The sequence below is a fragment of the Helianthus annuus genome, chromosome 4 (assembly GCF_002127325.2).
Source record: "Helianthus annuus cultivar XRQ/B chromosome 4, HanXRQr2.0-SUNRISE, whole genome shotgun sequence".
Classification (NCBI taxonomy): Eukaryota; Viridiplantae; Streptophyta; class Magnoliopsida; order Asterales; family Asteraceae; genus Helianthus; species Helianthus annuus.
The window spans coordinates 96,555,698-96,583,017 of record NC_035436.2 but is presented as its reverse complement, the minus strand read 5'-3'; the positions used below and the strand labels follow the sequence as shown (position 1 = coordinate 96,583,017).

The following is a 27,320-nucleotide window of genomic DNA, read 5'->3' as shown; positions in this document are numbered from 1 at the left end:
GAACAAAGTTCTTTTTATAATAATCAAAACTCAAAAACTATGTAACAATGAACCCTAAGATCCTATTTATATCAGAGAATTCAAAAGGAAACTAAATATAAAAAGATAAGGAAATTGAAATTCAAAATAATTAAAAGATATGATAATTAAAATAAAATAGAATTCAAATCTTCGGATAACTTCATTCCGATCCCGCATCATATTCACAGCCTTCAAAGGACAAATTAATCAATGGCGGTGGTGGTGGCATCGACGATGGTGGTAGGTGGCGGCAGCGAGTGGCGTTGGTGGTTGGTCGCGGCGGTGGGTGGTAACGGTGGCGGGTGGGTGGGTGGCGGCGGTGGCGGTGGCTGTCGGGGTGGCGGGTTGCGGGTGGCGGCAATGGTGTTGGTTATGGGTGGTGGAGGTTGGTCGTGGCGAAGGTGGTGGGTTGTGGTGGTGTTGATGAATGGTGCAAGAGTGGATGGAATGAAAAAAAACATGGGGTGGATGAAATGATTTTGAGGGAATAGAATGTCTTTTGGAATGTGTGATTCCATTCCATTGACCAACCAAACACCCTTTTCTTCATTCCCTTGTAATCATCCATTCCATTCTATCTCTCATTCCTGCATACCAAACACTACCTAATTTTACTTTTCAATTCAAACAATTCTTTTGACTTGTTGTTTGCAGGTTGAAGTTTGTCGATAAAATATTGAGGTTGTGTTCTCGGTATATGTTCACTTTTTTCCAGCAAACTCAACAGATTTATTGTTTACCAAAAGGGTCAGAATCTACCTCAAGCCATAAACACTTGATTGAAGACCACATATGAACACTCCAATTAAAAACCTCATCTTGTTAAGTATTGGATGAAGAAGCACTGTTTGGTAAATCCTAAAGCAAGATTCTTTAGTCTCACACTCACTTGCCCATAATTTTGACAATTATATCATCTCACTTGTACACTCTCTCTTGCCACTGTGTCTTCAAGATCATAATCTTCATCACGCATTTATGGATTTGTGATCCTACCAGCAATGAAATTTGCGTATGAAGATAGAATTGTTGTGAATAAGGCCATGAGCAACTTTCATACTCACATTTTGAGAAACTTGAGAAGAACCGTGTAGAGCAATGTAACAGAAATGACATTTGAAGCACCGGATTCTCTTCAATTTCTACATTCTTGGTGGCTCACAACCCTCAGTTATTGTGATTACTTGTACAATTTCATCACTGTCAAGGCACTTACAGTTGCCATCCGTACCTTAGAATCCGAACTCTGCTTCTTTCTCCATTGTTTCCTAGGATTTGGACCCAACCAGAGCCTTGACAAGTTTACCCTTACCCTCTGGCGTTCATAATTTGAACATTGGGCACTATCTGAACAAGCACAATCGATTTGGCAAAGGGATCCAAAACAGGGGCTCAACCCGATTATTATTTGTAGTGCGATGATTCTTCCCTGGGATCGTTTCTTGTTTTTTACCCTTACCCTCTGGCGTTAATACTTGAGTTTTTAATTACTAAAGTCTTATAGCACAATTACTAAAATACACTTGCATGCGTTTGTATCAGCTATGTATTTATGATATGTGACAAATACCATATTTGCATAACCAACCATTTTGGGTGTCAAACGTTACATGCGATACAAAGGATACATGATAAGTTCACTTTTACATAACGAACCCGTATGTGACCATGAAAGATCACAAGCAGTGGAAATAATAAACATCCTAACATGCACCATACCGGAAATGAACATATCCAAGTAAACGATACATCCATTCATTTATTTACACCAGCCTTCACTTTCATGCTAACCGGCTAATAAATTAAGCCGATTTAGCAAACCCCAGCTGCAGATTCCCGTAGTCAAACACAGTGTGGTAGACTCCCATGAACACATCTCCCAGAATCCTGCACCCCACACAACATCGTACATGTGTCAAATTGTAATCTTTATAAACGAAATACATATATACCAGTGTTTCGTCTAAAGATGTAACGTACCATAGAGGGCCTGCTGGAGGTGGCACATCCAAAGCCATGAATCCACTGATGCAGACCGCAGCAATCCCTTCTCCGGTTTTCAGAATATACTAACAATCAAAGCAGGCGATGATTATTTATACGACAGTAAACTATATTTGACTAGGTAAACTTGTTGATTTTAAATATAAACCCAAATAATCAAAATTGCCACGCCTTGTATGGGAAAAAAAATCATACCTGTTCTGGAGTGAGGGTATAGAGTTTTTCCCCAATGGTGAATGAAACATTGGGCATCTTAGAGAGGCTGTTGCAATCTATTACTGATTCTCCAGCTGGGCTCGGTATGCTCTCACAAAGCTATTAAAAATGGTTAGTTGTTAGTTGTTACCTGTATGTGTGCACGCACACACACACACATATATATATGGGGGCACGTTCAATACAAACCAATCTAAAGCAAAGAATTGCAGAACCGCAATAAACACTTGTAAGCCTGAGTAATAGAAGGATAGGTGATTGTGCAGTTACGGAAACACCTTGTGTATCACATTTAGAGTAATAGGTACATGTGTTTATGCGGTTTTTCTTAAAATTGGTTATACATAACTAATATTAAGTAGAGAAGTGGTACAACCATATAAGTACTTGTATGTTGTGCAATAACACATTTAAAGCAACGGGTACATGTGTTCATGTGGTTTTCACAATTCTCTACATTAACGACCTTGTATATATATAAAGGATAGTGAAGTAATTATGAAGAATCACCTTATTCACATAACTTAACACTGCTTCCTTGGTCTCAGCTTGTCGCAGTTGGTTTTGCATCCAAATAACAGCCATTTGACACACTTCACATAACACCGAATCCCCAACTCCACCATTCTCTTTGTCGACCACTGATTCAATATTTGAACTGCCATTGGGGTGGAATATAACTATTAAACTGATGGGTTTACTTGACAAACAGAAACAGTATCAACTGATACAGAATTAAACTTAAAATCATCATATAAACATAGACAGTGGATAGGTTGTGAATATACCTCACAGATTGAGCTCCACTGGAGAAACATAAACCAGCCTGTGAACAAACTTTTCCAGGGGTTACCTGAAAGTCATATTATAAGCATAAAAGATTATTCTCAACCTCAAAAGAAGTAGGGTAAGAAAGTTGAATTACGAAATACGAACCCCGGATACTAGGAGATCCCAGATCATATCTCCATATTCATTAACCAGGGTTTTGCATTCACTGCTGAGTACTCCTTCAGCCCCAATTGCATAGTTGATCTCGGTCACAATAGTCTGAAATTTACAAAGCAGTTTAGTAGTGACAAGAAATATGTATGTGTTGATGTTGAAAGAGAAGATCCATACTGTTGGACCCGCGAGCAAGGATGTTCCAGAATCCACAATAGCTGCACAGCCACCTTCACAGAATCCTACACAAAAGAGATAAGGACTGATATTATTAGCTAGAGATGGAAAATGGGTGAGCAGCCATGTAAAGGGATAACAGGTTAACATTCAAAATACGTTACAGTTAAAAAGGGAACAGGGATTGATTTGGAACACTGTTTGTCCAGATAAATGGATTTTGTAAGAGATAATATCATATAATCCCTTAATAAAACTTTTATAATACAATATTACCACTTTGTTCTCCACCTCCGTATATAAACAATCATTGGATCCCAACAGTTTACAGCTTACAACTGACGGGTTTCAGGTTTAGGGTTTAGGTTATCAGAGTTTATAGTGCGATGAGGGGTATAATAGTCATTATCAAACGTATTTACACTGTGTTCCCGAGTCTCATTTAACAGGGGGAGGGGAAGGAAAATAAATTAAGAGAGAAAATGAAGGAAAAGATGTGATTTTTTTTGTGTTCCCGAGTTTAGTTAAAAGTAAAGGAAAAGAGAAGAAATCATATGTGTTCACGAGTTAGGAGGAAAAGAAAAGAAAGGAACAATTTTACCATAATACCTTTCAAACATAAAACATTTTAATTAGATATGAGGGCAATTTAGTAATTAATAATCTTTTCTCTCCTAATCTCTCCAATTTGGGAGGATGAATATATGGACAAATGTTCTTCCATTTTCCCTCCCCTCCTGTCCTTAAAAAAACTCGGGAACATGGTTTTTTTATATTTTCATCTCTTTTCTTTCCCCCCGCCCCCGTTAAATGAGACTCGGGAACAGAGTGTTAATGAATGGGTAAATATCAAATTTGAAGTGTTTTGGATGGATATGTTAGATATTATAGTTATGGTCGCGTGAACATGATAGTGTGCATATTTTTAGAAGGATATATGAAAAAAGAGTTGGGTTCATATCATAACTACAAAAATTTTATGAACTCCTAACGCCCAATCTACAAAAATTTTAAGAACTCCTAACGCCCAATCATTTTGTTTACCTTATTTGTTATTTAATACTGTATAAGGGTAATTTTATCATTTATTAGAGGTAATTTTGTGATTACATATATGTGTAATAAGTAATTTACATATGTGTAAAGGGTTACCCTGGTGATTTTATATATTCACAACCAAATAGAACAAGAAGTGAGGAGACATCCACACTAGTTCAAACATGGGACATATGTGTAATAATCAATATACACATATGTAATCACAAAATTACTTATAATACATTATTAAACTACCCTTGAATAACATATTAAAGACATAAAATAAATTAAAAATGATTGGATGTTAAGAGTTCTCGAAGTTCTTCAAAATTTTAGAGTTCTGAAATGATCCTGACCCTATATGAAAATGAGCCTATTTATAACTAATCAGTGTCACATATTGTTACAAAGAATTTATTGTTTCAAAACATTTTATAACTCTTTTGAATAAGATGATTTACGATGTTTCACCCATAAAAATAGAGTTTGACCTGTTCAAGCCATTTGCCCCTTTCTTGTTTAGCTAATTCTATCGAGTAAAAATAACCCGAACGGATTCTTTCATAGGAGCCAAAATTACCATCTCTAGTACTAACAAATAGCAAAGTATTGTTTAAAGGTAAAGTTACCTGTAGATTGGTTTCCAATAAGGAAATCTCCCATATCAAACTGCATGAATATTTTTAAAACACAAAATACAGTTCAATCAATATTATTTAATTAATATGTTTTTGTGGCGAAGAAGTTTTGGTGTATTAAGGGACACACACCTGCCAGTAACCCTTTTTAGTGACAGGAACGTATGAGTGCTCCCCTATGAAGTGTTTTGGATCAACACCACCAAACACAAGCTCACCCCCATTTTCGTCAGCTTCATTCCGGTTAAGCCAAAAAGAGAATACCTGCTCTTTAACAAGCCCTTGTTCTACCATATTGTACCTGTTAATTATCAGTAGATATGTCTGTCATGTACAGGAGACGAGAAGTGCATTCATGTCAAACAAGAGCAAGTACGATTAGTACCAGACAGGCTGCAAGCCACCTACTGAAATTTCCTTAAACCCAAGCCCAAAAATTCCGTCAAATTTTCCAATTACAAACGAGAGACTCCCTTCTTTAGTAACCTCAATAAAATCCTGAAACATATCGCATATTATTCGTTATTGATTGAAAATAAGTTATTGGTATGACGTTACAGACACAAGAAGGCTTACTTGATCTACAACACAGAGATCACCAACTTGAACAGTGTCTTTACTAGAGAATCCAGAAATCGAACCAGATCCATAGTTTATCTGCAACTGGTCCCCTGATCATTACAAACCATTAATCAACATGTCTTGTCTTTGTGTAGGCAAATCATCAAGTGGAAATGGTTTACCGATTTTTGTGTAGGTACTTGATTTTGCTCCCTTAAACCTGTTATGGAAGTAGCAAGCAATCTGCACACAATTACACATATTTAGTAAACGAATGAATAGCAATGAAGAGTTGCAAAAAAGATGGAACTTACGGAAAATATGCACTTGGATGATGGAACCCAAAGATTTGAACTTCCGGTATCAAATATGACATCGAACGTCTGAGGGGGTGAACCAATGCTAATCTCACCATAGTATTGGGCATCCAAGTAGTTGGTTAGAGGGACTGAATCTGCATCAGCATCAGGATCACCCAAACCAAGAAGTCTGTTCTCAAGACGTTTTGCATATTTATCTCCTTTTCTTGCAGCTTTAATGTTATTAATATCCAAAGCTCGTTTCTTCACATTAATTCTCTGTAACCCATCAGAGGAAGCATCGAGCATTGAGGGTATGAAAGCACATACACACAAAGCTAGCCAAAGATAACGATTCCCCATGATGAACAATTTCCTGAACATTTCGTAAGCAAAAGGTATGTCAGCTAACAGGAGTGGGAAGCGCTTCGAGACGTGAGGCAAGAGTGCACACATCATTTACGCAAGGCATAGGTTTTCAAAAATTGTTTTGTAATTATTTACATATTATAGTTTCTACACTGTAAATGCTTAAACACCAAAATAGTTTGACTATAAGTCAACAGTAGTCCAGAAAACAAAGTGAGTTTTTACAATCCAAAACATAGCACTCATAACTGAAATATAAAAAAAATGACAAATTAAATAACACTAAGATCTCCTGGTTGCCAAATACATAACATACAGTGAAAGTTTATATTATCAAGTAAGGGTAGGGCTAGATAGAAAACCCTATCTATATAAAAAAACCCTAGAAAACCCAACCTCCCGACATTTTTTTTTTTTTTTTGAAAAAAATAACACATGTAATATACATGTTTTTAAGACTTTTGGGCCAAAAAAATCAAAAAAACGCCGAAGGGATAATTTAAAAAAAAAAAAAAAAAAATTCAGCAATTTCTGTCTTTTTTGCCTAACACATGTTAGGCACTGAAATTTGTTTATTTTTTTTAAAAAAATCCCTTTGGCGCTTTTTTGTTTTTTTTGGCCCAAAACACTCTAAAACATGTATATTACATGTGTTATTTTTTTCATAAAAAAAAATCGGGAGGTTGGGTAAAAATCGGAGGAGATTTGGGTTTCCAGAGTTTTCTACCTCAGAAGGGTTTTCTGTCTAGAATTGTCTATCAAGTTAAATATGCATAAGTATATATGATATATATATAAATCATAGCAACATACCATATAAATTTTTTTTTTTTTTGAATTTTACAATACTATTCATTTCTCAATACGATTACAAACTAATGGTAGGTAGACGAGCAACAAGCTGCGCCGCTACCATATAAATGGATTTATAATAAAGTACAAATATTAATTAATTAATTAAAACATTTTATTTTATTATTATGCCAATTGAAAAGTGACGGAGTAGTTGAGTGTCCAATTTACAATATTTATTTTCTAATCATCCAGAATATACAATTACTGCAATTCTCCTCATCTACCTACCTAACTCCACAAAACTATTATTCTTAGTTTATCTGTAAAAAATAATGATAAAGAGACGAGAGAAGCTTAAAACACTCTGATATTCATTTTCTTATGTAAGTGTTGTTGTATCATCTCCCTGAAGCTGGAAAGTAGTCTCAGTGAGTTCAAAAGTAAGCGTATAGATCAGACGAAAGGCTTAAAATAAACCTAGATACAAAAGTCAACGTAGTTCATCCAAACAGAAGAGTTGATTTTCAGCTTAAACTTACTTACTTCATATTGGGTTTCAAATCTGCAAATCGACAGCAACAACTTAAAATCTAAATCAAGCGATTCTTAGTTATTAAAAAAAGGCAAAGATTAAGCGAAAACCATAGAAGTGAGAAAGTCAAACATATAAGTAGCATGTGATGCAGTCGATCAGAAATTATCCATAAAAATACAAGTAGAAATCAATGGAAGTCATAAGCTAAATGATCGGATTACTGGAAATCGGGAGCATCAATAACTAGAAATCTAAAAGCGGTTGATAAGAGCGTACCTACTTGTTTACAGATAAAGTAGAGAGAGAGAGAGAGAGAGACAGAGAGAAGAGCGATGAAGCCTGGTTTACAATAAAGCACGTCCAATAAATAAGGATTCACGTGTCCCACGTGCTAAGCACGTGAGCTGAGTTATATCATATTTGCTAAATATCTAGTTTTATCTTTGGTAGTAGGTACATAATTAAAAATTAAAAAGTATTAATTATAACCATAAATGATAGATGGTTATAAATCGGTTTCGGTTAATTATTCAATGCATATAAAACTTTGGGTATGTTTGACTAAGTTTTTTGAAATAATTTATTGATTGATTGGCTTTTTGAAAAATCATAAGCTCCAAAAAGATTTGAAAAATCATAAGTTTCAAAAAGATGTTTGGTAATGAGAATGTATATGAGGAGAAAAGTGACTTTTCCAAAAAGTCACTCCTTCCTAATTTTTCCAAAAAGTCAATAAGGAGTTTCATAAGCTTAGCCAAACACCCCCTTATAAAATATAAATTTATGAATATAAAACTTGCAAAATAATATTAAAAGAGCATTCATATTGGTAATGTAATGGGCCTAATCTATCTATTATAATTTACTAAAGGTATTTTTGCTGATGTGTTATTTTCATATAAGACTACCCTATTATATTGACAAGTGGAATTATTCTCCTTTCACCATTTAAATAGAATTTACACATGGGAAGATATTCCTAATTGCATTCCACGTGTCATTGTTTTAGAGAAAATTAAAACCTCACATATGCTAACACGCGGGATCCGGTATCATTCATCTGGATACTTTTTAAGTTATTTTACCCGTATGAAACCCTAATATCCAACAATTCAACTTTTCCACTCCAACCATCATCTATGGCGATCCCTTCCCTCAGATATTCAAACCACCCAAATCATCTAAACCTAAATCCTTCCATACCAGTTTGTTCTTGATACGAACAAAGGTATTGTTTCTCATACACCTTAATTTTATTTTGCACTTATTTGAATTAGATCTGTATAACCAATAAAGCAGTGGATTTCTTTTACAAGTTTTTATTTGAATAAATTGATTTGTTTCGTTCTAAATCTATTGATGTTTCTGTCAAAGAAAATAGTGGATTTGTTTTAAAAGTCTTTATTTGAATTGTCGTCTCTCATAATGATGCTTATTTAGGAAGCGAAAAAGACCCAAAATCGATATCCCAGAACGTTGAAAAGGAACACAACTAGAAGTTAGGCCAGAAGTTTCTAAACAAAATGCCAAATTTGAACTTGTTGCAGAGCAGAGTTTCCAGTGGTGAGAGATAATACCTTTTATACATTAATACATCAAAATAATACCTTTTATTTGTCCAAAGTGATTCAAGGCAATGCTTATAAAGATTTCAGTTAGAATTATGGGTTAAAGTACACATTATTTCTTTTTTAAACATTATAGATGAATACATCAAAATTTTCACATGTTTCTAGCCTAATGGAATGACTTAATTACTATGCCTTCCATGACCGTGAACTTTGTCAAAACGATATTTTCATAAAGTTAAGCATTGCATCAATTATGTTGTGGTTATTTACTGAGTGAACTCAAAGTGTAGGTATGTGATCACTCTATGTATATGTGGGTGAATGTGCATGTAACTATTGTAGTAACTGGCTTGATATCATTTGATGAATAAAGTTTGATGTTGCATTTGACTTTGTGTTGGGGCAAGAATGAATGTTAATGCGAAGGATGATCCAAAGATACCACTTCTGAAGTACCTTATCTATTTAGTGATTTTTAATGTCAAATGCACGCTTGTATTACATCCTGTTATTTTTTCAGCTACAGTGTGAACATACTTCAAATTGGAAAAGACTATGTTGTTTCTTAATCCTCAAATTACTAGACTAGAGTATGATATCAATTATCAACGATGAAATAGGGGTCCCTGGTATAGAGGTTTGTTACAGAATTAAACTACCTTTGTTTATATACTACATTCATTAAAACACACTTTGGATGAATTTTTGAACTCTAATTTGCATTTCTCATCCGTGTTTCATATCTGGGTCATTTTCCAGATAATTAATCTTCAATTACTTTAATCACTTCACTTCTAACTTGAATTGTGTGTATTTGTGATTTTGCTTTGAGAAAAAAAATGGAAAAGTTGTTGCTCGTAAGAGATGTTGGTGGCGTTGAATCGTAATGGAATTAATTTCATCAACTGTTTGTTTCATTTTGCTGAATGGCATCCTTTAGAGTTTAGTGGAATAAGATTCAATTTAGTAACGTTATAGGTAAAATTCAATTGAATGGAATCAAGTTCAGTTTGTATGATTTAATATGTGTTTTGTTCATAATATATATATATATATATAGGGTAAGGATAGTGTAAAAGGGCCTAAAGTGTGAGAAGTGTGAGAAGTGTATTATAACACTATATATAATACTATATAACACCATATAAATACCGTATAACAATATGTAACACCATATAATACCATATAACACTATGTAACACTATATAACATTATAAAACAAATATAACACTATACATCTATCATAGACATGCTATCAGACAAACTATAGTGTTATATTTGTTATATAATGTTATATAGTGTTACATTGTGTTACATAGTGTTATATGGTGTTACATATTGTTATACGGTGTTTATATGGTGTTATATAGTATTATATATAGTGTTATAATACACTTCTCACACTTTGAGCACTTTTTACAGGATCCTCTACCTATATATATATATATATATATATATATATGTTTTTATGGTAATTTATAGCTTTACCTTGATTAGATAAGTTAGTTTTCCATTACTGTTCTTGGATGTTAGCAGGGTGTTCATTTTTCGGTTTCAAACCAATTAAACTTGAAGCCACCGAAGGCTTTTAAAACTTAGCTGAATTCATATTCGGTTTTCGGTCAAGTTATATGAATTCGGATCGATCAGATTACGTGTATGGATTTTTATTTTTTGTCACTTAGCCAATCCAATTATGTTGGTGCATACATCTGTCGACTTCGTCTTGTATCAAGTCTTAGATTAGATTGTATAGATCAGGGCCCGTTTTACAAGAAAATAGGAAGATTTAGAGTGTTTAGAAGCTGATTTCGCTCTTAGAGGCTAATTCCGCTCCAACTGGTTCTGATGTCTTATGAGCGGAATCAGGCCACTATATATAGTCGTTTAGAGCGAAATCATTGTAACTTTTGTCGATTTCCATACCGAAGTGCTGCCGGTGTGAAGACTGATTGTAATCGTTGTTAGATTAATCAAATCAGTGTTAAAAGTGAAGTATTAGCTATTTCTACCTTTGTTTCTTGTTTTCCGCACCTGAAACAAAGTAAAACTCCTCTAAACGACTCATTCGGGTCAGTCGCACGATCCTACAATTGGTATCAGAGCTCAGGAGGAGGAGTTCTGCAGAGATTTGCTGAATTTCATCAAGATTTCTTACTTCTACACCTTCTTTCTTCAACAGAACGAGATTTAACGGTCAAAACTTGATCAATTTTTCACAGACTGTATAAAAGTGACTATTAACAGAGCCTTGAAAGTTTCACACTAAAATTCGGACTAAAAATGGATTAAAATGATGTGCGAAGTGATTCCGCTCGAATAGAACTTGTCTGATTTCGCCTGAGAAAGTGTGATTCCGCTCCAAAATTCTTTCTGATTCCGCTTCAGACTACCAAACTGCTGATTTCGCTTCAAGGTTCTTATTGATTCCGCTCCAGATTGCTAAGTTTGTGATTCCGCTTCAACATATTTTCTGATTTCGCTCCAGAGTACCATATTTGAGATTCCGCTCCAAAATTACTTGTGATTTCGCTCCAACCAACAAAGTCTCAGATTTCGCTCCAAACTTCATTTTGGTGATTTCGCTCGAAAGTTACTGTTTTAGAAAAACGTGATACGTAATCATGATTGAAGAGTTCTACAACGCGTTCGCTTCATCACCAACTACTCCAGCTTCCATTGCTCAGAATATGAACTTGGAAAACGAGACCGGAACGTTACAAAAGCCCTGAAACTGATGAGTATCGAAGAGTACTATGGGTGGAAAGACAGATTCAAAAACTGGGTTCAGGCAAACCATTTGAGGTCATGGGAATGTATTCTAAAGAAATATGTTTTGCCACGCACTGATTTGCAAGTTGTGAAAACAATTTCTGAGTTTAGTTATCAAGAGCGTGATATGTACAAAGCTGAAAAGATGATGATCAGTCTGCTTCAACAAGCCAACGAAGAAGATATCTTCATATTGCTTCAGCATGACAAACTTCAAAATCAATATGGGATGCTCTTCGAGTCAAGTTTGAAGGTAGTGAGAACATGATTAAGAGCAAGAAAGCGTTACTCAAGAAAGAGTTTGATCTGTTCAGTAGTTTACCTGGAGAAGATACGAAGAAGCTGATTGAACGATATTGCCACTTGGTGCGATCCATGTCGATGTTGAGTATTACAAAAGATCGTGAAGAGTGGGTAGACAAGTTAGCTGATGCGTTACTGCAGAAAGAGTGGGGAACATACTTGATGATCTTGAAAAATACTGGGGTGTATGATGGGTTAACGATTTCTCAGTTTATTGAGAAGATTGAAAGTCAGGATCTGGAACAGCAGAAGATCGCGAGGATGAACAGTCCAAGTGGTCAACAGGATGTAAAAATGTACTACAAAGGTAGTATTCCAGAAGCTAAGAGAAGCCCGAAAATCCAGAATGCGTTTAGTGCTGGAGATTCAACGAAAAAAGCTGATCAAAGCTCAAACAAAAGCAGTGGATTTTCTTCATACCCGAGTGTTAATCCGAAAGATTCAACTACAAGTTTCCATTCTCAAAGCACAAAGACATGAAATGGTTATGTGATACAATGCAACATTTCTTTGAAACTTCCAGAGGGTCAAAGTTTTTCTGAAGAGGTTGCGAAAGATCACATGGCTCTACTTGGTTCTGTATTGCTATCTTATGAAGGTTTAGTTGCTGGAGGATCGGGAATCCTATGCTCACAAAGGAGGAATACGATCAGATAGACGCCGAAGAGATGGAACTGATGGACATTAAATGGTGTCTAGCTAGTGTTCTTAGACGAGCAGAAAAGTTCAAGCTGATTACTGGGAGAAATGACTTTCTTGATGCACATGTTTCTACTTTAGGTTTTGATAAATCTAAAGTTACTTGTTTTCGATGCAGGGAGAAAGGGCATTTCAAGAGAGAGTGCAAGAACAGGGAAGCTAGTGAAGCTCAGAATCCGTTCGGAAAAGACGACTACTATCGAAAATCCATATACCAACAAGTGGGTCAACAGCAACTGCAAGAACCATAAGTGGCTCATGGTAGAAAAGTGATCGAGGATTCAAAGAGAGTGTGTTTGGTAGATTTTAACTGGAACGAATACATATCACCTGAAAGCAAAGTCTGTTTAGTTAATCAAGATGAGGAAAGGCTACCTGAAGGCTTTAGCTGGGATATGTTTATTGATGAAAAAGGAGAATTGAAATCATTTATTGCTAAGATTGTGAAAGAACCTGATATGTTTGCCACATGGATGAAATCTATTGGTGAAACTGTGAAGAATGTGAAGGAAGAGTCTGTTGCATCCGATGAAAGTTCACAGAGTGCAGAGGAAAGTTCAAAAAGTGATGCGAGTTCAGAAAAAGAAGTCGTCTTTGATCAAACACCATCTGATTCTGGTTCATCGGATGATAATTCTGAAAAATCAATTGAGTTTGATCAGTCACCAACTGATGATAGCAGTGATGATGAGGAAGAAAACATATTAATATTGCAAAATCTCATCTTTCTCTTGAAAGTTTTCATTTTTATTTTGCAGAACGTCTGAAAAAGCTAGAGGAGAAACGAGCTGCAAAAGAACAACAAGAAATGAAGGCTAAAAGTGTTGCTCAAAGTGATGATGCTAAAAGTGTTGCTGAGGAGATTATTGAGACTGAGCAAGTGTGTAAAGAAGAAAAGATGACCGAAGTAGAGAAAGTTGTCGAAGTTGAGAAGATAATAGAAGTTGAAAAAATTGTAGAAGTCATCAAGCCTTGTTCAAAGTGTCTTGAAGCTTGCAAAGAATGTATAACAAAGGATGAGAAGCTGGCAGAGTATGAGAAAAAGTAAGAGCAATTACTGTTCAATCTCAACTATGTGAAAGAATCTTATGATGTCTTGAACAGAACAGTGACTGGTCTTCAAAAGACAAACTTAGAAAGAGAGGACGCTTTGACAATGATGAATGCTGTGATGATGTCAAAGCAGAAAGCTATCAACTTCTACATCGAAGAAAGTGCTAAATGGAAGCAAGAGTTCGAAACTGAGAAGATCGAGAATGAGAGAATCAGACGTTTATTGCAGAGTTATTCTAGTTCTGATTATCTTATTGGTCGAATTTACCCAACTGTTGCAGGTTTCGAAGCTTTTCAAGATGACAAGCCGAAGAAAAAGGATACTGGTAAGAAATTGACTGTTAGCTATAACAAGTGTCTGCCTCCAATCTGGGAAGGGTATTCTCCTAGAAAACCAAATGAGGAGCAACTTGAAAAAGCATTCAATATAAAGATAAAAACCGATACAACTGATGATTTACCAGAAAACATTGACGTCACTTTCACATCGTCTGACACTGATCATGAGTCTGAGTTAATAAAAAAAGGTGGTTGATCAGGTGTTGGATACTGATGAGGAGTCTGAGTCAAAGTCAGAGTCTGGAGGTTCATGACTGTCGGTCAACAGTCCAAAATCGTCGGTTAAATAGTCTTACGGTAAAGAGTTTTCGTTATCAAAGAAAAATTTGGATGATGAAACATTTGAAGTAGCATACACTTTAAATGATTCTGACAAATTATACTTTGACAAACAGTTTCCAATAAGAAGTGTTCGTTTTGACATGATCAAAAAGGTTTTCAAAATGACAGAAATTAATATTTCTGAAATAAAAGATTTAAATCTTACTGGAAAACCTAAAAAATACACTTCAAGAGTTCAACAACATTTAAACAAGAAAAAGGGTTACAGTTCTGGTTCTGGTTTTCAAAAGAAACCAAACCAAAACGGTAAACTCAAAAAGAAAGGACTTGGTTTTATTCCACCAGAAAATTATAAAAATGAGAAAAATTCTAAACCAAAAACAGAATTTGTTTCAGGTGGAAGTGCAGATGATGAACAGAAGAAACCATTTTGGAGACAATCAAACCAGGAGTTTCTTGCTGAGAAGAAAAGGAATGGAACTGTAGTGTTTCATCCTAAAGAGACTCGAATCTGTTTCAAGTGCAATGAAGCTGGTCACATTGCATGGAATTGTCCAAAGAATATCAAGACAAAACAGGGAGTTTCTGAAAAACTCAAAGGAAAAATTGTTGATGTTAAACCACCAACTGAAAACTTCAATGTTTTTGAAAATTCCATTCATGATGTTGGTGAATGTTCTAAAAAGAATTTTTACAAAAACAAAGCAAAAGACAACCAAGTGTGGGTTGTTAAGAAGGTTGGTGAGAATGTCGGCGATGAATCTGGTTCCACAAAGCCAGAAGAGCCACAAGTTGAGGTAAAAGATTCAGTGAATGATGATGATTTTCCATCACTGAAGTTTGAAGAGATTAAACAAAAAGTTGGTAAAGTTGAGATCTCGGATCAGTTTTACTCCGAGAAAAATGAGTTTGATGTCGAGAAAGTTTTCAATGGAAATGTTAAGAAAATTTTTGGGAAAATGCTTGATGGGAAAGCTAAAAGGGTTAAAGATTTCTATGCAACTAAAAAGGCAACTTACAACCCTACTAATCAAGAATTGAAAACACTTAGGTCTGAAAAGACTTGGGTGGAAATTCTCTCTCCCTGAAACATCAAGATTATGCCAGAGATCCCAAGTTTGTAATCGTGGATCAGGAATCGGCATCATTCATGTTTAATGAGTTTGTATGAAAGTTCTTAAAATTGTTGAAATTTTACAGGTTGAAGGACTACGCCGGAGCTTCCAGGTGGGTAATTGCTAAGCAGGAATCGACATTTGAATTGGTAAAACGGTTTATGTAGATGTGATATTCCTACAGTTGGTATTGTTTGTGTTCTTACAATTGGTACAGAGGTTGCTTAATTGCAAATGGTAAATCAGGGACATTAAGTTGTACTTGATTTACTACACATGATAAAAAGATGAACAAGATGATGAACCATATCCCCGAATCTACTAATGATAAATCTATAATTGGTAAAAACAAATTCATTTTCCGAAAAAATCATTTTGGTTAAAACAAACTTAAGTGTTTTGAAATCTAAATGAGAAAATGGTTTGTTGAAAGGGGGAGTTCTGATTGTTTATGCCAAGTGGATAGCGAATTGATGCGATTTGATATCGGTTATCAACTTACTGTATAGTTTTGTTTTAAATTTTGTGCATACAATTGGGTCAAGAGCTTAGTTTGTTTTCAATTTTCTTTAAGGTGTTTGCATTTTAGGGGGAGTAAAAATTTCAGAAAATCCAAAAAAACATTAGAAAATTTGAAAAATACAAAAACATGATAAAATCAAAAACGAGTTTTGTTGTATAAAAGAGGAAATGATAGTACATTAGTGGGCTGTCACAACATGCTAAAGAAATGGAAAGATAAAATGTATTAAACAATCTCACTGCGGATATGCCAGTAGGTTTTTGCATATTTAGTAGATTGTGACGAGATATAAACCTAGAAAAGTTCAAACTTACTTAGTTCGTGGGGAACAACTTCTTGGATATATGGGTAACCCCCGAAATCTTGTTTGAAAGGTCCCTCTTTCTGAGATACTAGGTCTTTATGCTTAGTGATATCTGGGGTATTATCCCGGGACTTCTGCTGTATAGAAATACTGACCTAGTCCCCGCATAACACTTTCCGCAAAAGCTTGAAATATAGCGCCGCCCTCAACAAATTGATGAAACAATAAAATTGATAGTCATTGTTGTTGTAAAAAAGATCCTCTAAAGGGGACACACCAAAAGTCGAGCCGTCATCTCTCTGCTGAACGGAAGTTCTGACCTGAGCTCTCACGGTTTCGCACCTAACCCCTTACAGATATCATCTAGGTATACTCACCTGTAAGACTGAATATTGGGATCTGGATACGGGAGTATATTCAAGTAGTGGGACACACGGATAAGTTCAAGTGCTTAATACATTAATATCGTATCTCGGAACAATTGAATTTTGTGTGAAAATTTTAGTGGACAAATATACTGACAATCTAGGTGAATTGTTTAGAACTTAAAATGAAATGAAGCTTAACGATGTTGGTGACTTGTCTCAAAACTGATATGATCCTCTTACACAAACTCACAAAAATATTGTCTGTAAATATTACTTTACTGCATTTTATTTCTCTTATCTCAAAAATCCAAAAAGATTTTGTGTGTGTTTTAGCATAAATTTTTTTGAAAAATACAAAAAGATTTTCGTCAACTGATGTTGAAGAGCTGATTTTCAAAATTCCGAGTGCTAAACATGATGACCATGAGGTGAGAGGGAATCTGTGTTTGAAATCAAAATGTTTTCATAATATAATCTTACAATTGGTTCATCAAGATTCTTAAGAGATAAATTTTTGTCTGATCTGAGGGAGAGTTTGTATTAGTGCATGCCTCTATATTTGAAATGTTTAAACATGTGAAATTTATTGTGAGGTAGAGATTGTGCAGGGACAAGTCTGAGCCAGGTCAATCGATCCTGAGAATTCCTGAGCTGGATGATAGCCAGTTACAATCTTGGAACAATCTCCTGAATAGCCAGGTTGATCGATTCTGAGAAGCTTATGTTTTAGAGAGCCAGGTTACGATACCTGAGGACTCTGATTGAAGAAAGTCAGGCAACGATCGCCAGACAACGATCCTGAAGCAGATGATGCTGAAGAACTAAAGAAATGCCCACACATTGTTAAGGGGAGTCTGTTGATACTGATAGAAGAAAGTGAAGCCCAGAGTCTGATCAAGACTGAAGATGCGAAGACTCGAAATAGTCAGACTCGTCAACATCTGAGGGGGAGTCTGTTGGTGCATACATCTGTCGACTTCGTCTTGTATCGAGTCTTAGATTAGATTGTATAGATCAGGGCACGTTTTACAAGAAAATAGGAAGATTTAGAGTGTTTAGAAGCTGATTTCGCTCTTAGAGGCTAATTCCGCTCCAACTGGTTCTGATGTCTTACGAGCGGAATCAGGCCACTATATATAGTCGTTTAGAGCGAAATCATTGTAACTTTTGTCGATTTCCATACCGAAGTGCTGCCGGTGTGAAGACTAATTGTAATCGTTGTTAGATTAATCAAATCAGTGTTAAAAGTGAAGTATTAGCTGTTTCTACCTTTGTTTCTTGTTTTCCGCACCTGAAACAAAGTAAAACTCCTCTGAACGACTCATTCGGGTGAGTCGCACGATCCTACAAATTATATCGGTAGCACGATTGTATATACTTAAACTTAATCAATAATTGTTATTGATTTTTATTTTTTGGTTTGGTTCCATTTTCGGTTTCGATGGTGGAGCAAAGGTTGTTGTAGGGTGGTTTTATTCATGTTAAACGCACTGGTATGATGATTGGTTAGTATTAGTCATCTTTCATCAAAGTTTGCCAAGAATAAGAAAATAAATAGATTTCAAGACTTTCTAAGATCGGTTGTTAGGAGAAGGGTAGCGAACATGTTGTGGTCGGAGGTTGTTAGAGCTTATGAAGACAATGGCCTTATCTTTTTATGTTTATTTAGAAAAATATATATTTAGAACTTCTTATTAAACAGAGCACCAATTCTAAAATAACTTGCTCATGCATCGTTTTTAAAGTTGCCACCAATGAAAATAACTAATACAGAATCTAATGGTTGCATTTAGTTGTAGAATTACTGAACTAGAACTTAACTTTTCCCAATTTATCTCATTTTTTCAGGTTTTGCTTTGCTTATGACACTGCAAAATGCACCAGCAGGTGATGTTATGAATGGGACAAAAAAATTCTAAGATTCGTGTCATACTACAAGTATTACAATACTTAGGATGATGCGTTTAATTTGTTTTATTTATTTGTTATTGCTTTTTTGCAGGCTTTTAAATATTTGGTTGCTGCTTATGTATTGAACAACCCAAAAAAACGTCCATCATCAGATAACCTTTTAAAGAATCCCTTTTATTAAACACGCACAAATAAGACAACTTATTATGCTGGCCAGCCCTAAGAAGACCAAGAAGAAAAAGGCGCAAGAAAGATTTTATACCAATGTTGCTCTGGTTAGAGAAATGTCGGTAGAGAAACAAGATCAAGACAATTAATTCAGCAAAAATGAAGAGGTTGTAAACGAGGATGCCCCGCATGATTAAAATTGTAAAAAAGAGCAGTTTCAAATGTTATACAACTTAAATATCGTGGAGGGAGGAATTATAAATAAAGATTGTACAAATACGATATGTGTATATTTGTTACAATTTTTTATTGGGGAATTGGCCTGTAATAATCCCACCTAGACCTTATTGGCCATTAATAATCCCACCTCAGAATATTCCCCCCACCAGTCCCACCTTTCACCTATTTTTCCTACAATGGTCCCCCGTTAAAAAAACTTAACGGAGTTAAGCTTTTTTCCAAATTACAAACAGATTTTTTAGGGCTTTTGATCAGAACGATGATACGAGTCTATTGATGTAAAACTTACTTCAAAATGGTGCTCCAAGTTACTTGATTTTGGTTAATTAGAAATTTAAACACCCGAATTGAAGCGCCGTTTTCATCGTTTTGAGCACCGTTTCGAGGCAAGTTTTACATCAATGGACCCGTATCGTCGTTTTAATCAGAAGCCCTAAAAAATCTGTTTGTAATTTGGAAAAAAGCTTAACTCCGTTAAGTTTTTTTAACAGGGGCGATTGTAGGAAAAATAGGTGAAAGGTGGGACTGGTGGGGGGAATATTATGAGGTGGGATTATTAATGGCCAATAAGGTCTAGGTGGGATTATTACAGGCCAATTTCCCTTTTTTATTTATTTTATTTTTTTGTTACCCAACCCCGTGTACCACATGGGTTTTAACCTAGTTTTCCTATACTATCAATCAATGTTATCAAATCCTATGTGTCAACACCACAAGCATCCCCATTTATCTCTCTCCTAGTTGTCAATCTCACAAGCCTCCCCTTTATTTTTATCATACGTGTCAATCTCTGAGAATTTTCTTTTTTTTTAACCCTAAATGGCAAAATGTGTTTTGGATCTCCTCCCTGCACCTGAAGAATCTCCCAAAGTTCCCTTTAGATGCTTTTGAATTCACATTTTGAAATCCCCAATTGTTTCTTCCGCTTCACATAATTTTTAAAATTCAAATTTTTTTACCTTCATCTCTCCTCAGTTAAACTCGATTTATATGTTCCTGGGATACAGAGATCAAAAGCATCGTAGGAGATCTGGGGTGGTGACGCGGCTAGGGTTCCGCCGCAAGCGGAGAGACAACTGCTTTGTGGTTGTTTAGACTCAACCAGAAGAGAACCGTCATTGGAGCTGTGACGGTGGCGTACGAACGGGGATTCAGGTCAGCGATGGTGGTTGTGGCTTTGAGTAGAGGTTTGACTATTCATCAACAAGGTAAAGCAAGTTTTATTGAAGAGTATTGAGTTGCAGGTTTGCAAAGTTATACAATACTTGATGCCGTTGATGTCTTCGTACATTTAATTTGATTAATTGATCAACTTTTGCAGTTATTAAAGAATTTTCATGGTCATTTTGTTTGGTGAGATGTGCAAGTTATAAGGTAAACATGTTTCTGTTTGTGTAATGTGATACGAGCCCTAATTTCTTCTTTTCATTCTCCCCCTCTTTGTTCTCTAATTAACCTCTTTAAGAATATTATTTACACTTCAATTTGGATGAAAGTTAACATTTTTATGAGTTTTTGGTGCTTGAAACATGAGGGCTTGTTTCTTTTCTTTCGAACCTTTGTTGATTGAGTTAATCAAGTTGTGGATCTGGTGCGTTTGATGTTTGATTCTGGAATTGGTTAGCTAAAGTTTGTTACTTTATATAATTTCAAAAGAAGAAAAAGATAGTGATTTGTGTTGTGTATATACATTTCTAAATTGAGATGTTATTTGATTTCAAGATGGCCTTTTTGTCATAGAAGAAAACCGAAGTTGTATTTTTTTTATTACAGTTTAAGGGTTCTATAGTTTTTCAGTTTATTAGTTTCTTTACATAGGATATGTTATATAGGTTATATAACAAGAATTGGGTTTTGATATGTGATGGGAGTGTTTGATTATTCCCTACTAGAATTGAGTCATTTGGTTAAGTTTGTATCTTGGATTTATTGGGGAAAAGTGATATAAGAAGTGATATAAGTTCTATGTCTGGTGAAGTCAACATGGCTGATGTTGGTCAAACCATATGTTGTGAATGCGGATTGAGAGTTTCGGAGTCTTGCGTTGGTTACCGCTGTCAAAAGTGTAGCCGCGTGTTTTATGAGGGTTGTGTGCGAGGATACAGTTCGTTTGCTGAGCTTGATATCTGATCGTGCAAGTTTTGTGCCGGTTTTGAGAGTAAACAGAAATTTGGGGGCAAGTTTAGTCATAAGATACATCCGTGTGATTCGCCCCGACAAAGCCCTAAACTATCGTCACCGGATTATTCCGGTGAGAGATTTGACGGGTCTTCGCTTAACGCAGTATCCATTTGCCGCTCCACGAGCAGGTAATTTTTTTGTATGTTTGATACTCAAGTTTGTTCTTTCAAGAATTTTCTTTTGATAGTTCATGGTATTATGAAACTTTTGTCATGAATTATATAAATTGCATCATAATTCTTTGAAAAACATATCGAACCCTTGAACTATACTTTATGGGGTTCTTTAGATGTGCTTTTAAGCTTAATGTTTCAAGTTGAAGTCGCAATAGTCCGTTTTTAGCGTTTTTATTTTTTTAAGTCTGATGGTGTTACGTAACTTTTTGTGATGAACAAATCTACATATGTTACGATTCGCACAAAATTATTTTCATTTCTTGAACTATAGGTCAAGGGGCGTTTCGGTTTGTTTTTAATATAAACTTTGCAATTTAAAGTTGCAATTATCAGTTTTGAGTGTTGGGTGATTAAATTTTGATCTCGGTTTTCTGATTATTTTCTATCTAAATAATCACATCTGGATATTAAGGTAAGGGGTTGATGTAAAAAAAAAGTATATCGAGATAGTTTTTTTGTCTGATTAACTTATTTTGGTTAATGGCAGGAGCGATGAAGATGACGGAGAATATTCTTCAAAAAAACATCATCAGCCCGTATAGTCTCGACACCTCGTTGCTTTAGTAGTTTAAATAGTGGTAAAATACTTGTCTTTGTTAGATTTTTGAGGAAAATTGATGATGCTTTGTTAAACCATCTATTAAAATGATTGAGCGATTTAAAAGTGACTCATTTGACAGTAAAAAAAGTCAAAACATGATAAGACTATCATGATTGGATGTATGTGAATGGTTCAAAAATTATTATATTGAAATTTTTAAGGCTTTACAAAGCCCTAAATGGTTTTTTTTTTTTCCAAAACAACATATGATGCCACGCAACCGAGTGTTTAGATTGTTTGATGAATTGATCTGCAGCCGTCGAATGGAATCAGTAAGGTTGTTTTTGAGGGATATTAAATTTGAAGATGATGATTGAGTTTAGATGTTATTAACTGAGATGAGTTTGCATTTTTTATAGTTTATTGAATGAGAAACCTAAAGCAAGGCTTTCAGTTGCATCCATAGACCTGGACCGATTTCACCGTCTGAATCCTCTGAGGTATGTTCACTCCAAACGGAAACACATAAATGTAAAACACACATGACAGATGTAGGGAAAATATTATTAATTCATATCAGAGGTGCCATAGGTCTTTCTATGTTCATCTTTTATAAATCTAATGTGTAAATAGTGAATAGATGGACAGTTTTATTGCAATAGGTCTTTGAATAAATGACTAGGATATGCGTCCTAAATAAATTTTAGGCGATTTTCAACCTGTTTGACATGCTCACTTTTTTGCTAAACTTTTAGACTTAACCCGTTTGAGATAAACACAACCTGAATGACCCATTTGTAACCAATTACATAAACAATTTTCTTCATCTATCTGATCAGGACTAGATACCCAAAAAATCGCAACAATTGAACAACAGAAACAGTCTAATTGGTTATTTTTGTCTGATCAGGATCTCATTTTTTTGCCATGACATTTTTGGACCCCTTAAGAATAAAAACTCAGTACATGGCTTTTAAATTGCATACATTGAGGTATACTTAAATTTGATAACTCAATTAGCTAATCTATTATACATGTTTATTTAGATCTTATTTGCGTAACTTATGTGGGCCTTATATAATTTATACATGGCACGTTGAAATCGATTTACTTAAAAAGAGTCACCTTATATAATTTATACTTTAAACTTTAAAGCTTGTTTTCTGGCCTAAATATAGTGAATAGTTAGATTAACTTTCCGTTGAAGGTTCGGAGGTGCTCTGGCAGTGGAGGCGGTGCTGGCGCGGAGGTTTACGGTGTTTAGTACTCCGGAACAATACCATGTATTTTTTTAATGGTATGTTTTCTTAATTTTTAGTTGTTTCACATATTGTTGAATGGGTTTTCCGTTTAAGGTTTAGTTGTGAGATTATCGACCATATTTTTTTTATACAAATCAGCTGCCTGCCGGCAGGTGAAATCAGGATGAATAAGACTTATCACTCTTTACAAGATGGAATTGAGGTATCTTTGGTTTTCATTGTTTGTTTTATTTTACTTAAATGGTACTGTATTAGATCCTATTTTTAAAACTTGCTATTGTACATCTGATGGGGCAGAATATGAGGAATGCCTACTTAAACGTCATGATCAGGTATATATATGACTTAATTGGTTAATGATGATTGATATTACAAATTATTTAAATTATAAATATAAGTTTTTTATTTTATTTTTTGTGTAGATAAGGTTAAAATGATAATATGCAGAATAATATGACCACCATCAAGCAACAACTACTTGCATTACAATAACACCAGATGCCATGTATGAATTCCAGGTATTTAGGTATATGTTACTTGATGGATGTTTGAAGTTGTGTTTTAAACGGAGATAGGTTGGCTAAACGGGTAGTCACGAAAAGAAAGAAAGAAAGGCTTTGGTAATCATGATCTCTGTCGCAACCCCCGTCCCCCTATACAAAACCCGGGAACGGGCGGCTGCGGCCTGTTTCGGTGGTATTCTGTTTTAGTCTAATTTGGCAGCGGAATTTATATCAGGACCGTAGTTAGGAAATATTTTATCAGAGTAAAATACAACATTTTCATAATATTAAACACATGGGATAAAACCCAAGTTTTCAGTACACACATTTTCATAGGAATAAATCCTATTTTTATTTAGTAAAAACATCTATTTCTTTTAGGTAACTTTATTGCCACTTTTCCAAGCCTTCAGTGATGTCCAGTTGGCTTCTATTTGGCTCTCACATATTGTTACCTATATTGTTACCTGAAACGCGTTTTAAAAACATTTTGTCAGTGGGAAATACTGGTGAGTGAATCCCAGTTCAATCAAGTTTTTAATAAAAACCATTGTATAGTATTGAGGGCAATTCCGCAATTACATTTGTTTCCAAGTCATATCAATTACCACCCACGGTACTGTCGTTCCGACTTATGGTCATGTTACTCCTCGCAAGGCAGTAACAAATTTTGTATACAAAACCCCAAATTTACCGACTGTAATTGTATCTTTACAAATACTCAATGACTGCTTAATGTATAATTAATTAAGTGAGGTTTTGTATAAACAATTTGTAAAAAGGAGATTACTCACTTTGCTATCTTAGGTTTTCAGTAAGGACTTCCTGGGAATAATCTATAATTTACACAAATGCACACGTGTTAGCATAATAACCCATTTTAACATTAGCAATATCCTCCCCAAGACGGCATTCCAATGACTACGTCGGGCAGAACCACGACAGCCGTTACGGAACCCTAGATCAATCGGACAGAGTATCTAATCCATATCCAGGGGTTATGTTACTTACAACGGAGCAGAACCTCGTTATTTAGGGGGGTATGAGACCCGAGTATAATGATGTGAAAATTGAGAGAGAAAGAAAGATTTGGGACGAAACAAACTGAAGGCCCGAGCTCCCATTATATAGGGGCTGATCTTGAGTTTCTCGCGGCCCGCGTAAAAGTAGGCAAAGGCCTACGCGGCCCGCGTACTAGGTGGCCTAGGCTGTAGGTGATCCGGGTCACGTAAGAAACGATTATAGAAATCAAATACACTATAGATCCTTTTCTTATATAACTTGCAGTTTTCATCACAGAGATGAATTTAGTGGATCTAGATGGTTTATCTCCTTTTATTGTGATCTTTTCACCCCTTGGTGAATTTACTTGGATTGACTTTTGATCACATAAAATACTGGCTTTATTGGCTATTAACCAATCCATTCCTAATACAATATCAAATCCTGCCAGATTCATTGGGTAAAGGTTTGCGATAAATTTTTGTTTAAAATTTCTATTCTTGCTCCATGCAAGATTTCAGAAATCCTAACGATTTCTCCATTTGCGGTTTCTACTAGACATTCTTGTGGTAGTTTAGTTAATGATTGATTTAGAAATTTGCAAAACGAAGTATTGATAAAACTTTGGTTTGCACCAGAGTCAAATAATACTTTGGCAAAAATATCATTAACTAAAAACGTACCGGCTATCATGTCCGGAATCATTTCGACTTCATCTGCAGTCAGAACAAATGCTCTAGCATTTTTAGTGTTCTTGTTGTTCGCAGCTGGAGCCAATTTTGGACAATTTGGCTTGATGTGACCTTTTTCTCCACAGTTGAAGCACAATCCATTAGTAGGTTTCCTTATGCAGGTTTCTTCCTTGTGTCCTGGTACCTTGCAGAAATTGCCTTAAGTGGAGCATTTTCCTGAATGCTTCTTCTTGCAATCTTTGCAGTATGGTGCAGAGGTTGAACCTACATTCCTACGGTTGGAATTCCCAGAATGGAATTCTTGAGTAAGTCTTTGAGTTAGGTTCCTCCTCTGGTCTTCTTCTCTAGTACGGATTAATTCATCTGTCAAGGTATTTGCTAGTTCTACAGCTTCTTCTATGGTTTGGGGTCTAGCTGCCTTGACTACATGTCTAATCTCTCCAATTAATCCCCAGATGTAACGGGAGATTAATACCGATTCAGGTGATGCAAGGGTCGGTACTATTCTAGCATATTCAAAGAATGTGGTAGTATACCCCTTACTATCTACTCCGACCATCCTAAGGTTTAGAAATTTATTTGCTATTTGTTCCTTTTGATTGGGAGGGCAAAATTTCCTTTCTACCATATTTTTAAACTCCTCCCATTCCATGTTATATACCCTATCACTTCCTCTTGACTGGAGGATAGTGTTCCACCATTCTAAGGCTGAGTTCTTAAACAGATTAGAAGCAAACATTATCTTGTCTTCTTCAGCACATTTGCTTATTTTTAAAATAGCCTCAGTCTTTTCTATCCAGCGTAGAGCTGCAATGGGTCCTTCATTGCCCGAGAATTCTATTGGTTTGCAGGACCAGAATTCTTTATAAGAACAACCATAGGGCATAGTTCTTCTTCTTTTGGGCACTTGAAGTACGGGTCCATTGTTGACGCTGTGTTCAGGTTCAGTTGGTCGCTTACTGCTATGCTTACTTTTATTATCAGCTTCTCTAACAGTTTGGATAATAAATGGCATTGCATCTGTGATTCCTTGGGCCACTATGTGTTGGATGGCACTATTATCCACTTGATTTCCATTATTATTGTTGTTTGGATTCTCATTATTCAGATTATCGTTATTCGGGTGATTGTCACTCTGGTTTTCCTGGTTCACTTTGTTGTCCATCTGAATTTTAAACATTTACCACTTATTAATATCACAAAATAATATTTAACATAGCCAATCACATGACACGCACTTTGGTCAAAAGCGTCGATCATTGCGACTTTACTCTATTCATATAATATGCATCTATTACACACCAGTACTGAAATTAAAATTACAATACCGACTGAAATTTAAAGCTACACTACCAGTAATAGGCATCCGTAGTTTTTTTTTCAAACACACATATCATATATTATCATATTATATTATTATTATTATTACTATCACCATCTCTACCATCACATTCACGAATATGGATTCATCCAGAAATCCATATTAAGCTCGTCGTACTTCCAAACGAGTCGCTCTCCCACTTGTCTCATCCTTTCACTATTTTCTAAAATTTCCTCACCAGATGTCCTAAGTTCTTGTACGTTTTTTGCAGTCATTGGGGGTGCAGGTTCTAGGACTGGGTTCGGAATCTGGGATGCGGGTTCCTGGTATGGGGGTGTAGGGGCCTGGTATGGATAAGGATTTTCTAGAATCTCCCTAATGAATACATCATTATCG

General features: G+C 35.4%; 1 protein-coding gene and 2 long non-coding RNA genes across 10 annotated transcripts; 2 read left to right on the top strand and 1 right to left on the bottom strand.

Moving 5' to 3' along the window:
• Nucleotides 1-1,579: 1,579 nt before the first annotated feature.
• Nucleotides 1,580-7,989, bottom strand: LOC110903666 (aspartic proteinase A1). Of its 8 annotated transcripts, none has more exons than XM_035989080.1 (14): nt 7,875-7,989; nt 5,915-6,275; nt 5,783-5,843; nt 5,616-5,710; nt 5,425-5,537; nt 5,172-5,340; nt 5,031-5,070; nt 3,364-3,428; nt 3,178-3,291; nt 3,030-3,094; nt 2,752-2,899; nt 2,221-2,340; nt 2,002-2,090; nt 1,580-1,908 (listed from the first exon to the last, which is right to left on the bottom strand). In XM_035989080.1, exons 2-14 carry the CDS (start codon nt 6,260-6,262, stop codon nt 1,824-1,826), a joined length of 1,512 nt encoding a protein of 503 aa, XP_035844973.1. In that variant the 5' UTR covers nt 6,263-6,275; nt 7,875-7,989; the 3' UTR covers nt 1,580-1,823. The 8 variants fall into 8 exon arrangements, with proteins under 8 accessions (XP_035844973.1, XP_035844974.1, XP_035844975.1 ...); XM_035989081.1 differs by having other exon boundaries at nt 7,879-7,978; XM_035989082.1 differs by lacking the exon at nt 7,875-7,989 and adding an exon at nt 7,820-7,874.
• Nucleotides 7,990-20,979: 12,990 nt separating this feature from the next.
• LOC110903665 lies at nt 20,980-23,443 on the top strand. The gene is made up of 4 exons (XR_002572090.2): nt 20,980-21,555; nt 22,091-22,181; nt 22,564-22,644; nt 23,352-23,443. It is a non-coding gene; the product is annotated as an uncharacterized LOC110903665 (long non-coding RNA).
• A 101-nt stretch (nt 23,444-23,544) lies between these two features.
• On the top strand, nt 23,545-24,184 carry LOC118491363. The gene is made up of 3 exons (XR_004891468.1): nt 23,545-23,608; nt 23,704-23,738; nt 23,829-24,184. It is a non-coding gene; the product is annotated as an uncharacterized LOC118491363 (long non-coding RNA).
• Nucleotides 24,185-27,320: the final 3,136 nt, after the last annotated feature.